At 47.7% G+C, this 13,341-nt stretch overlaps 1 protein-coding gene across 7 annotated transcripts in view; it reads left to right on the plus strand.

Annotated features, from left to right (window-relative positions):
* Positions 1-13,341, plus strand: part of TPK1 (thiamin pyrophosphokinase 1) — a 1,127,731-nt gene that overhangs the window by 850,690 nt on the left and 263,700 nt on the right. For all 7 annotated transcript variants that reach the window (XM_063922440.1, XM_063922443.1, XM_063922447.1 and 4 more), the window contains one exon: positions 11,327-11,438. In XM_063922440.1, coding sequence (XP_063778510.1) covers positions 11,327-11,438 — 112 coding nt within the window. The remainder of the gene's footprint in view (positions 1-11,326; positions 11,439-13,341) is intronic.

The following is a 13,341-nucleotide window of genomic DNA, read 5'->3' on the forward strand; positions in this document are numbered from 1 at the left end:
CTAAACGGTTATTGGCAGCGTACCCTTTCCCGCCAGAGGATAGGTCACGTTGGGAAACACCCCCTAGGGTAGATAAAGCGCTTACACGTTTATCAAAAAAGGTGGCACTACCGTCTCCGGATACGGCCGCCCCAAAAGGAACCTGCTGAGAGAAAGCATGAGGCTACCCTAAAAGCTATATATACACACACGGGCATTATATTGCGACCAGCGATTGCGACCAGCATGGATGTGCAGTGCTGCTGCTGCGTGGTCAGATTTCCTGTCGGATAATATTGATACTCTGGATAGGGACAATATTTTGCTGACAATAGAGCATATAAAAGACGCTTTCTTATACATGCGTGATGCACAGAGGGATATTTGCCGGCTGGCATCAAAAATAAGTGCAATGTCCATTGCCGCCAGAAGGGGGTTATGGACTCGGCAGTGGTCAGGTGATGCCGATTCAAAAAGGCACAGCATCCGGTAAGTCCACAGCATGACGCTGGGGCTTCACAGGCGGACCCGGGTACGGTGGGGGCCCGTCTCAGAAATTTCAGCGCACAGTGGGCTTTCTCACAGGTGGATCCCTGGATCCTTCAAGTAGTATCTCAGGGGTACAGGCTGGAATTCGAGGCATCTCCCCCCCCGCCGTTTCCTAAAATCTGCCTTACCAGCAACTCCCTCTGCCAGGGAGGCAGTGTTGGTGGCTATCCAAAAACTGTATTCACAGCAAGTGATTGTCAAGGTACCCCTCCTTCAACAAGGAAAGGGTTACTATTCCACAATGTTTGTGGTACCGAAACCGGACGGTTCAGTGAGACCCATCTTAAATTTAAAATCCTTGAACACATATATCAAAAGATTCAAGTTCAAGATGGAATCGCTCAGGGCGGTTATTGCGAGCCTGGACGAGGGGGATTACATGGTATCCCTGGACATCAAGGATGCTTACCTGCATGTCCCCATTTACCATCCTCACCAGGAGTACCTCAGATTTGTGGTACAGGATTGCCATTACCAATTCCAGACACTGCCGTTTGGGCTGTCCACAGCACCGAGGGTGTTTACCAAGGTAATGGCAGAAATGATGATACTCCTTCGAAAAAAGGGAGTTTTAATTATCCCGTAATTGGACGATCTCCTTATAAAGGCGAGGTCCAGGGAGCAGTTGTTGGTCGGGGTAGCACTATCTCGGGAAGTGCTACAACAGCACGGATGGATTCTAAACATTCCAAAGTCACAGCTGGTTCCTACCACACGCCTACTGTTCCTGGGGATGGTTCTGGACACAGTACAAAAAAAAGTGTTTCTCCCGCTGGAAAAAGCCAAGGAGCTGTCATCTCTAGTCAGAGATCTCCTGAAACCAAAACAGGTATCGGTGCATCACTGCACACGAGTCCTGGGAAAAATGGTAGCTTCCTACGAAGCAATTCCATTCGGCAGGTTCCATGCAGAACCTTTCAGTGGGACCTCTTGGACAAGTGGTCAGGATCGCATCTTCAGATGCATCGGCTGATAACCCTGTCTCCAAGGACCAGGGTATCTCTACTGTGGTGGCTGCAGAGTGCTCATCTTCAAGAGGGCCGCAGATTCGGCATACAGGACTGGGTCCTGGTGACAAGGGATGCCAGTCTTCGAGGCTGGGGAGCAGTCACACAGGGAAGAAACTTCCAAGGACTTTGGTCAAGTCAGGAGTCGTCCCTACACATAAATATTCTGGAACTGAGGGCCATTTACAGTGCCCTAAGTCAGGCAAGGCCCCTGCTTCAAAAACCAGCCGGTACTGATCCAATCAGACAACATCACGGCAGTCGCCCATGTAAACCGACAGGGCGGCACGAGAAGCAGGATGGCGATGGCAGAAGCCACAAGGATTCTCCGATGGGCGGAAAATCACGTCTTAGCACTGTCAGCAGTGTTCATTCCGGTAGTGGACAACTGGGAAGCAGACTTCCTCAGCAGACACGACCTACACCCGGGAGAGTGGGGACTTCATCCAGAAGTCTTCCAACTGATGGTAAACCGTTGGGAAAGGCCACAGGTGGACATGATGGCGTCCCGCCTAAACAAAAAACTAGAGAGATATTGCGCCAGGTCAAGGGACCCTCAGGCGATAGCTGTGAACGCTCTAGTGACACCGTGGGTGTACCCATCGGTTTATGTGTTCCCTCCTCTGCCTCTCATACCAAAGGTACTGAGAATAATAAGAAAACGAGGAGTAAGAACGATACTCGTGGTTCCGGATTGGCCAAGAAGAGCTTGGTACCCAGAACTGCAAGAAATGATATCAGAGGACCCATGGCCTCTACCGCTCAGACAGGATCTGCTACAGCAGGGGCCCTGTCTGTTCCAAGACTTACCGCGGCTGCGTTTGACGGCATGGCGGTTGAATACCGGATCCTAAAGGAAAAGGGCATTCCGTAGGAAGTCGTTCCTACGCTGATAAAAGCCAGTAAAGAAGTAACCGCAAACCATTATCACCGTATTGGCGAAAATATGTTGCGGGGTGTGAGGCCAGGAAGGCCCCAACAGAAGAATTTCAGCTGGGTCGATTTCTGCACTTCCTACAGTCAGGAGTGACTATGGGCCTAAAATTGGGTTCCATTAAGGTCCAGATTTCGGCTCTGTCCATTTTCTTCCAGAAAGAACTGGCTTCACTACCTGAAGTTCAGACATTTGTAAAGGGAGTGCTGCATATTCAGCCCCCTTTTGTGCCTCCAGTGGCACCTTGGGATCTCAACGTGGTGTTGAGTTTCCTAAAATCACATTGGTTTGAGCCACTAAAAACCGTGGATCTGAAATATCTCACGTGGAAAGTGGTCATGTTATTGGCCTTGGCTTCGGCCAGGCGTGTATCAGAATTGGCGGCTTTGTCATATAAAAGCCCTTATCTGATTTTCCATATGGATAGGGCAGATTTGAGGACTCGTCCTCAGTTTCTCCCTAAGGTGGTATCAGCTTTTCACTTGAACCAACCTATTGTAGTGCCTGCGGCTACTAGGGACTTGGAGGATTCCAAGTTACTGGACGTAGTCCGGGCCCTGAAAATATATGTTTCCAGGACGGCTGGAGTCGGGAAAACTGACTCGCTATTTATCCTGTATGCACCCAACAAACTGGGTGCTCCTGCTTCTAAGCAGACTATTGCTCGCTGGATTTGTAGCACAATTCAGCTGGCGCATTCTGCGGCTGGACTGCCGCATCCTAAATCAGTAAAAGCCCACTCCACGAGGAAGGTGGGCTCATCTTGGGCGGCTGCCCGAGGGGTCTCGGCTTTACAACTTTGCCGAGCTGCTACTTGGTCAGGGGCAAACACGTTTGCTAAATTCTACAAATTTGATACCGTGGCTGAGGAGGACCTTGAGTTCTCTCATTCGGTGCTGCAGAGTCATCCGCACTCCCCCGCCCGTTTGGGAGCTTTGGTATAATCCCCATGGTCCTTACGGAGTTCCCAGCATCCACTAGGACGTCAGAGAAAATAAGATTTTACTCACCGGTAAATCTATTTCTCGTAGTCCGTAGTGGATGCTGGGCGCCCATCCCAAGTGCGGATTGTCTGCAATACTTGTATATAGTTATTGCCTAACTAACGGGTTATTGTTATGAGCCATCTGTTGAGCGGCTCAGTTATGTTTTCATACTGTTAACTGGGTATAGTATCACGAGTTATACGGTGTGATTGGTGTGGCTGGTATGAGTCTTACCCGGGATTCAAAATCCTTCCTTATTGTGTCAGCTCTTCCGGGCACAGTATCCTAACTGAGGTCTGGAGGAGGGTCATAGTGGGAGGAGCCAGTGCACACCAGGTAGTCCTAAAGCTTTCTTTAGTTGTGCCCAGTCTCCTGCGGAGCCGCTATTCCCCATGGTCCTTACGGAGTTCCCAGCATCCACTACGGACTACGAGAAATAGATTTACCGGTGAGTAAAATCTTATTTTTATGTATTTTGCTGTTTAAGCCTTGGCAGGTTCTGTTTCACTCAAGTGCAGAATATTAGCTCACTGTTCATCTGACTAAAGGCTGGTTTATATTCCTGTCTTTGTGTCTTTAATATTGCCAGGGTAGCATAAAGTGGAAGAATAGAAAAGTGAATGAACTTGTCTTTAGGATTGCTCTCCCATGCACTTCATGTGTTATGATGTTATGAATTGCCAGCGAACAAGATCCCGGCTGTCATGATCCCAACAGTGGGATCCCATCCGCCAGAATGCCGGCAGCGGGGCAAGCACTAGAAAGCCCCTTGCGGGGGCACCCGCAGAGGAAGAATAGCCTGTCTCACTGGTATTCCTGCAGCGGCATTTCACCCCGTCGGGATGTCAGAGTCGGTATTGTAACCGCCAGGATCCCGACTGGCGGTATTGTAGCCGCCTCCCTGATGCACAGTTGGCCACAATCAGGGACAGACTGGGTCTACTTTTCGGCCTTGGCGTTTGTAAACGTGTGCACAGCACAGGAACACGCACACATCACATCACACGGGGCACACGGACACTTCTCAGGGGGTGTGGACTTGCGGCATGCCCCTATCTTTCCTAGAGTCACACTTTAAACAGGGGGGCACGTGGACACGACTTCGGGTAGGGTGCTGCCAAACCAGTGAGCCGGAGGCTGCACTGCGAGCGTCCTTCCCTGCTCTCTGAGAGATCGGACCAATCAGCTCTTCTGGCATATGCCAGAAGTGCCAGATGGGCAGTGCAAATCACAGGTGCAACTTGTGGTCTGTTTTGCTGTTAATGATTATTTCTTATGTACTACCATCACTATCAATACTAGTACTAGCTTGTTGTGCTTTCCGCTGGTTATTTGTGTTTTCTTTAGCCAGATGTAATAGAAACTTATGCTATTTTATTTATATTGCGGCAGGGAGACCACATTGACACAAGTCAGAGGCAATATTCACCACCTGACTACCTGGTTGTCAGGTCCAGTCCAGGCTTTCATGTGTGTTGAGATTCACAACCAAGCAATCAGCCCACCTGTGAGCTAGAATAAAACTTTCCTATAAACAGAGCACAGTGATCCTGACGCCAGACAAGCTGGCCAGGCGATAGGTCGGGTGGTGGTTAGCACTAGGATGCCAGGGCTTGGATGGTCCACATATTTTATTCATGCTGGCTGGTACTGTGTTACTGCTTCATCTTGTATGGATGTTTGTGACCTGCGGTAATACCAGACATTATACTGTAAACGTTGTGCAGTGGCTGCTAAGCCAATGCGAATAAACAGTCCACCGTTTTAACGTCCTGCTGGACATGATTCTTCACACCTTCGATAATATATGGTTGTTGTTTTTTTGTAATGTCTGTACTCTATGTTGATAAATGTATGTTACAGTTATTTATTATCTTAATAAACACAGATTGCATTAAAAAAAAGTATGTGCGTAAATCATATAAAATACTTATATTTTTTACAATCTCATACCAAAAATATGCCAAGTGTCTTCTCCCTTCAAAAAATTCACTGAGGTAGAATAAGTAATAAGACATGAGTATTATTTTTTTAGGATTAAAACATCTACAAATATAAATAATGATTTATTTATTTTTGATTTTTTTTTTTACTATAATGTCCTTTTAATTTCTCTGACGTCCTAGTGGATGCTGGGACTCCGTAAGGACCATGGGGAATAGCGGCTCCGCAGGAGACAGGGCACAAAATAAAAGCTTATGGATCAGGTGGTGTGCACTGGCTCCTCCCCCCATGACCCTCCTCCAAGCCTCAGTTAGATTTTTGTGCCCGGCCGAGAAGGGTGCAATCTAGGTGGCTCTCCTGAGCTGCTTAGAATAAAAGTTTAGTTAGGTTTTTTTTTTATTTTCAGTGAGTCCTGCTGGCAACAGGCTCACTGCATCGTGGGACTAAGGGGAGAAGAAACGGACTCACCTGAGTGCAGAGTGGATCGGGTTTCTTAGGCTACCGGACACTAGCTCCAGAGGGACGATCACAGGTTCAGCCTGGATGGGTCACCGGAGCCGCGCCGCCGTCCCCCTTACAGAGCCAGAAGAGACGAAGAGGTCCGGTGAAATCGGCGGCAGAAGACATCCTGTCTTCAGACTAAGGTAGCGCACAGCACCGCAGCTGTGCGCCATTGCTCTCAGCACACTTCACACTCCGGTCACTGAGGGTGCAGGGCGCTGGGGGGGGAGCGCCCTGAGACGCAATATAACAGAATACCTTAGGTGGCAAAACAGAATACATCACATATAGCTCCTGGGCTATATGGATGTATTTTAATCCCCTGCCATTTTACACAAAAAAGCGGGAGATAAGGACGTCGTGAAGGGGCGGAGCCTATCTCCTCAGCACACAAGCGCCATTTTCCCTCACAGCTCCGCTGGAAGGACGGCTCCCTGACTCTCCCCTGCAGTCCTGCTTCAGAATCAGGGTAAAAAAGAGAGGGGGGGGCACGTTTGGCAGCAAATAAATATATTAACAGCAGCTATAAGGGAGTAACACTTATATAAGGTTATCCCTGTATATATATATAGCGCTGGGTGTGTGCTGGCAGACTCTCCCTCTGTCTCTCCAAAGGGCTAAGTGGGGTCCTGTCCTCTATCAGAGCATTCCCGGTGTGTGTGCTGTGTGTCGGTACGCGTGTGTCGACATGTATGAGGAGGAAAATTATGTGGAGGCGGAGCAGTTGCCTGTGTTGGTGATGTCACCCCCTAGGGAGTCGACACCTGACTGGATGATTGTATTTAAACAATTAAGTGATAATGTCAGCAATTTGCAAAAAACTGTTGACGACATGAGACAGCCGGCAAATCAATTAGTGCCTGTCCAGGCGTCTCAGACACCGTCAGGGGCGCTAAAACGCCCGTTACCTCAGTGGGTCGACACAGACCCTGACACAGATACTGAGTCTAGTGTCGACGGTGACGAGACAAACGTAATGTCCAGTAGGGCCACACGTTACATGATCACGGCAATGAAAGAGGCATTGAACCTTTCTGACACTACAAGTACCACAAAGAAGGGTATTATGTGGGGTGAGAAAAAACTACCAATATTTTTTCCTGAGTCAGAGGAAATAAATGAGGTGTGTGAAAAAGCGTGGGTTTCCCCCGATAAAAAACAGCTAATTTCTAAAAAATTATTAGCATTATATCCTTTCCCGCCAGAGGTTAGGGCGCGTTGGGAAACACCCCCTAGGGTAGATAAGGCGCTCACACGTTTATCAAAACAAGTAGCGTTACCGTCTCCTGATACGGCTACCCTCAAAGAACCAGCTGATAGAAGGCTGGAAAATATCCTAAAAAGTATATACACACATACTGGTGTTATACTGCGACCAGCAATCGCCTCAGCCTGGATGTGCAGTGCTGGAGTCGCATGGTCGGATTCCCTGACCGAGAATATTGATACCCTGGATAGGGACAATATTTTGTTAACTATAGAACATTTAAAGGATGCATTACTATATATGCGTGATGCACAGAGGGATATTTGCACCCTGGCATCAAGAGTAAGTGCTATGTCCATCTCTGCCAGAAGAGCGTTATGGACGCGACAGTGGTCATGGGATGCGGATTCCAAACGGCACATGGAAGTATTGCCGTATAAAGGGGAGGAGTTATTTGGGGCTGGTCTATCGGACCTGGTGGCCACGGCAACGGCTGGAAAATCCACCTTTTTACCCCAGGTCACTCCACATCAGCAGAAAAAGACACCGTCTTTTCAAACTCAGTCCTTTCGTTCCCATAAGTACAAGCGAGCAAAAGGCCATTCTTTTCTGCCCCGGGGCAGAGGAAGAGGAAAAAGACTGCACCATGCAGCCGCTTCACAGGAGCAGAAGCCCTCCCCTGCTTCTGCCAAGTCTTCAGCATGACGCTGGGGCTTTACAAGCAGACTCAGATATGGTGGGGGCCCGTCTCAAGAATTTCAACGCGCAGTGGGCTCACTCGCAAGTGGATCCCTGGATTCTACAGGTAGTATCGCAGGGGTACAAACTGGAATTCGAGGCGTTTCCCCCTCGTCGTTTCCTGAAGTCTGCTTTACCAAAGTCTCCCTCCGACAGGGAGGCAGTTTTGGGAGCCATTCACAAGCTGTATTCCCAGCAGGTGATAATCAAGGTACCCCTCCTGCAACAAGGAAAGGGGTATTATTCCACGCTGTTTGTGGTACCGAAGCCGGACGGCTCGGTGAGACCAATTTTAAATCTGAAATCCTTGAACACTTACATAAAAAGGTTCAAATTCAAGATGGAGTTACTCAGAGCAGTGATAGCAAACCTGGAAGAAGGGGACTATATGGTGTCTCTGGACATCAAAGATGCTTATCTCCACGTCCCGATATACCCTTCTCACCAAGGGTACCTCAGATTTGTAGTACAAAACTGTCATTATCAGTTTCAGACGCTGCCGTTTGGATTGTCCACGGCACCTCGGGTCTTTACCAAGGTAATGGCCGAAATGATGATTCTTCTACGAAGAAAAGGCATTTTAATTATCCCTTACTTGGACGATCTCCTGATAAGGGCAAGATCCAGGGAACAGTTAGAAGTCGGAGTAGCACTATCTCAGGTAGTGTTACGTCAGCACGGGTGGATTCTAAATATTCCAAAATCGCAGCTGATTCCAACGACACGTCTACTGTTCCTAGGAATGATTCTGGACACAGTCCAGAAGAAGGTGTTTCTCCCGGAGGAGAAGGCCAGGGAGTTATCCGAGCTAGTCAGGAACCTCCTAAAACCAGGACAGGTCTCAGTGCATCAGTGCACGAGGGTCCTGGGGAAAATGGTGGCTTCTTACGAAGCGATTCCATTCGGAAGATTCCATGCAAGAACATTTCAGTGGGATCTACTGGACAAATGGTCCGGATCGCATCTGCAGATGCATCAGCGGATAACCCTGTCGCCAAGGACAAGGGTGTCTCTCCTGTGGTGGCTGCAGAGTGCTCATCTACTAGAGGGCCGCAGATTTGGCATTCAGGATTGGATCCTGGTAACCACGGATGCCAGCCTGAGAGGCTGGGGAGCAGTTACACAGGGAAGGAATTTCCAGGGCCTGTGGTCAAGCTTGGAAACGTCTCTTCATATAAACATTCTGGAACTAAGGGCCATTTACAATGCCCTAAGTCAAGCAAAACCTCTGCTTCAGGGTCAGGCGGTGTTGATCCAATCGGACAACATCACGTCAGTCGCCCACGTAAACAGACAGGGCGGCACGAGAAGCAGGAGGGCAATGGCAGAAGCTGCAAGGATTCTTCGCTGGGCGGAAAATCATGTGATAGCACTGTCAGCAGTATTCATTCCGGGAGTGGACAACTGGGAAGCAGACTTCCTCAGCAGACACGACCTTCACCCGGGAGAGTGGGGACTTCACCCAGAAGTCTTCCACCTGATTGTAAACCGTTGGGAAAAACCAAAGGTGGACATGATGGCGTCACGTCTAAACAAAAAACTGGACAGATATTGCGCCAGGTCAAGGGACCCTCAGGCAATAGCAGTGGACGCTCTGGTAACGCCGTGGGTGTACCAGTCGGTGTATGTGTTCCCTCCTCTGCCTCTCATACCAAAAGTACTGAGAATCATAAGAAGGAGAGGAGTAAGAACTATACTCGTGGTTCCGGATTGGCCAAGACGGACTTGGTACCCGGAACTTCAAGAGATGCTCACGGACGAACCGTGGCCTCTACCTCTAAGAAAGGACCTGCTACTGCAGGGGCCTTGTCTGTTCCAGGACTTACCGCGGCTGCGTTTGACGGCATGGCGGTTGAACGCCGGATCCTGAGGGAAAAAGGCATTCCAGAAGAAGTCATCCCTACTCTGGTCAAAGCCAGGAAGGACGTAACCGCAAAACATTATCACCGCATTTGGCGTAAATATGTTGCGTGGTGTGAGGCCAAGAAGGCCCCTACAGAGGAATTTCAACTGGGTCGTTTCCTTCATTTCCTGCAAACAGGACTGTCTATGGGCCTAAAATTAGGGTCCATTAAGGTTCAAATTTCGGCCCTGTCGATTTTCTTCCAGAAAGAACTGGCTTCAGTACCTGAAGTTCAGACATTTGTAAAAGGGGTGCTGCACATACAGCCTCCTTTTGTGCCTCCAGTGGCACCTTGGGATCTCAATGTGGTGTTGAGTTTTCTAAAGTCACATTGGTTTGAACCACTTTCCACTGTGGACTTAAAATATCTCACATGGAAGGTGTCGATGCTGTTAGCCTTGGCTTCAGCCAGGCGTGTGTCAGAATTGGCGGCTTTATCATATAAAAGCCCTTACTTAATTTTTCATTCTGACAGGGCGGAATTGAGGACTCGTCCTCAATTTCTACCTAAGGTGGTTTCTGCATTTCACATGAACCAACCTATTGTGGTACCTGCGGCTACCAGGGACTTAGAGGACTCTAAGTTGCTTGACGTTGTCAGGGCCTTGAAAATATATGTTTCCAGGACGGCTGGAGTCAGAAAATCTGACTCGCTGTTTATCCTGTATGCACCCAACAAGCTGGGTGCTCCTGCTTCTAAGCAGACGATTGCTCGTTGGATTTGTAGTACAATTCAGCTTGCACATTCTGTGGCAGGATTGCCACAGCCAAAATCAGTAAAAGCCCATTCCACAAGGAAAGTGGGCTCATCTTGGGCGGCTGCCCGAGGGGTCTCGGCTTTACAACTTTGCCGAGCAGCTACTTGGTCAGGGGCAAACACGTTTGCTAAATTCTACAAATTTGATACCCTGGCTGAGGAGGACCTGGAGTTCTCTCATTCGGTGCTACAGAGTCATCCGCACTCTCCCGCCCGTTTGGGAGCTTTGGTATAATCCCCATGGTCCTTACGGAGTCCCAGCATCCACTAGGACGTCAGAGAAAATAAGATTTTACTTACCGATAAATCTATTTCTCGTAGTCCGTAGTGGATGCTGGGCGCCCATCCCTAGTGCGGATTGTCTGCAATACTTGTATATAGTTATTGTTACAAAGATTCGGGTTATTATTGTTGTGAGCCATCTTTTCAGAGGTTCCTTTGCGTTTATCATACTGTTAACTGGGTTCAGATCACAAGTTGTACGGTGTGATTGGTGTGGCTGGTATGAGTCTTACCCGGGATTCAATATCCTTCCTTATTATGTACGCTCGTCCGGGCACAGTATCCTAACTGAGGCTTGGAGGAGGGTCATGGGGGGAGGAGCCAGTGCACACCACCTGATCCTTAAGCTTTTATTTTGTGCCCTGTCTCCTGCGGAGCCGCTATTCCCCATGGTCCTTACGGAGTCCCAGCATCCACTACGGACTACGAGAAATAGATTTATCGGTAAGTAAAATCTTATTATTTATCATATTATAACATTTCTGAAAATACTGTAAAACATTTTCTAATTTGTGTAAATGTGTTCATTTGCACCACAGGGAAAACATAAGCTGCATGTTGCAACAGGAAGAGAAGGGAAATGGTGTGGCCTTATTCCTGTGGGATCACCTTGTAATCGTGTAACTACAACTGGACTGAAGTGGAATCTCTGTAAGTAAACATTCACTTTATTAAATTGTCATTGTTAAGTAGATATGAATGGTTTGGATTTTGAGAGATACAACTGAACTGAATTTGGTATTTTTGAGTAGAACGGAGTCCCAACTCGGGTTTCCCCACCAGATTCGACTCTTCAAGCTAGGCAAAATGTAATTTTCCCAAAAAGAAATCTACCTGAGCTTTGTTTTACCCATATTTACAAGGTACCAGCTGTGTGTCAGTGCGAATGCCATAAATATGTATATACAGTATGTATATATATATGTGTGTGTGTGTGTGTGTGTGTGTGTGTGTGTGTGTGTGTGTGTGTGTGTGTGTGTGTGTACAGTGTGTGTGTGTGTGTGTGTGTGTGTATATATATATTTATTTACATATACGAAACTGTATTAAGCCTGGAGAAGTGATAAAGAAGTGATAAGTGGCAGCTGATAATGCACCAGCCAGTCAGCTCCTAACTGTCATTTTTCAAACCTGCAATGATTGGCTGGTGCGTTATCACCTTCCACTTACAATATATCTTCTTTATCACTTCACCAGGCTTAATACATCTGCCCCTTTGTACCTATTTTGATCACAACATTTAAGCTTGCATGCCTTCGTCAAGGGACCCCAATTCTGTGCAAGTCCATACACCAGCATATATGCCCAGCACACCATTACATTGCCATTAAATGTACTTAACTCTCAGATACAGAGGTTAACATCTATACAGGAGCTGGCTTGTGAGCCACACCCAACTAGGCCTTTTATAGCCTTTATTGAAAACAGCCATGATAGCACTAGGCAACATTTCAGAACAAAACAGGAAAGCAATATGCCCGCACTTTGTTTTACCCCTTTTGTACATGATACCAGAGGCATGGCAGTATTAATGCCATATATGTATACAAAACAGAAAGACTTACTCTCGGTACTAACAATAATCGACTGCAATTCTGTATGTATCTTGCAAATAAAAGCATGTGGATTTCTTTCATATTTTGATCAAAACATTTAAGCTTGCAGACCATCATCAAGGGACCCCAATAAGCCCACACTCGGTTTTACCCTTATAGTATGTGGTACCTGTTGCGTGGTAGAATTAATTCCATATTTCTATACGTACATATATGTTAGTGAAAGGACTTGCAGAGAATTGAAGCAAGACTGGTTGAACACTTGACTGTGGGATTGCAGGATGAGCTGGAGTTTGGCACTTAAACTATTGTAACATTATTTCTAAGCTCCTCCCCACTGCAACTCCATCATGCCACTTTTTGAGAGCCTCTCTTATATATAGTTTATCTTTTATCTGTATATTTCTTCTTTTTTTACTTTCCACTTACGTTGAGTGCAATGACTGCAGGAAGCTAAACTCAGCACACCAAGCTGCAGCTGTGGTCGGGGGTGGGGGGGTGGGGGGGGGGGGGGTGAGGGTAGTGTGAAGCTAGCAGGGACTGCCTACTGCTCCCCAGTCTCTGTGCAGACTACCTGGACCCCAAGACAGTGTGCGCCTAAACCCTTTTAGAGGATGCCGGCAGCACTATCACGGATGGCCTGCTATCTTGTTGGGTTTTTACTGGGCGGCTGCCTAATCAGAGTGTGCCGGGCACAGGCAGCCTGGCTATTGGGGCATTCTAAGTGCTTTTCCCTCACAGAGGAGTAGCACTTCCACATGTTGCAGCCATGGAGTCAGGGGGTGGAGCCTAACACTGCCGGTCTCCCCTTCTCTTTAAACCAAAGAGGTACAGTCATTCTGGCTGCGCGGAAATCAGAAGGAAAGTGAAACTAATTCTTCTAGACCCTGCATGTGATCATGGCTAAAGATGATTTCTCCTCAGCGCCTCTCCTCTACAGATCTATTATTGCCTCTGCTGTTCTAAACAATTGTGCAGTTGCTCAGTGACATAACTTG

This window comes from Pseudophryne corroboree, chromosome 5 (assembly GCF_028390025.1).
Source record: "Pseudophryne corroboree isolate aPseCor3 chromosome 5, aPseCor3.hap2, whole genome shotgun sequence".
NCBI lineage: Eukaryota > Metazoa > Chordata > Amphibia > Anura > Myobatrachidae > Pseudophryne > Pseudophryne corroboree.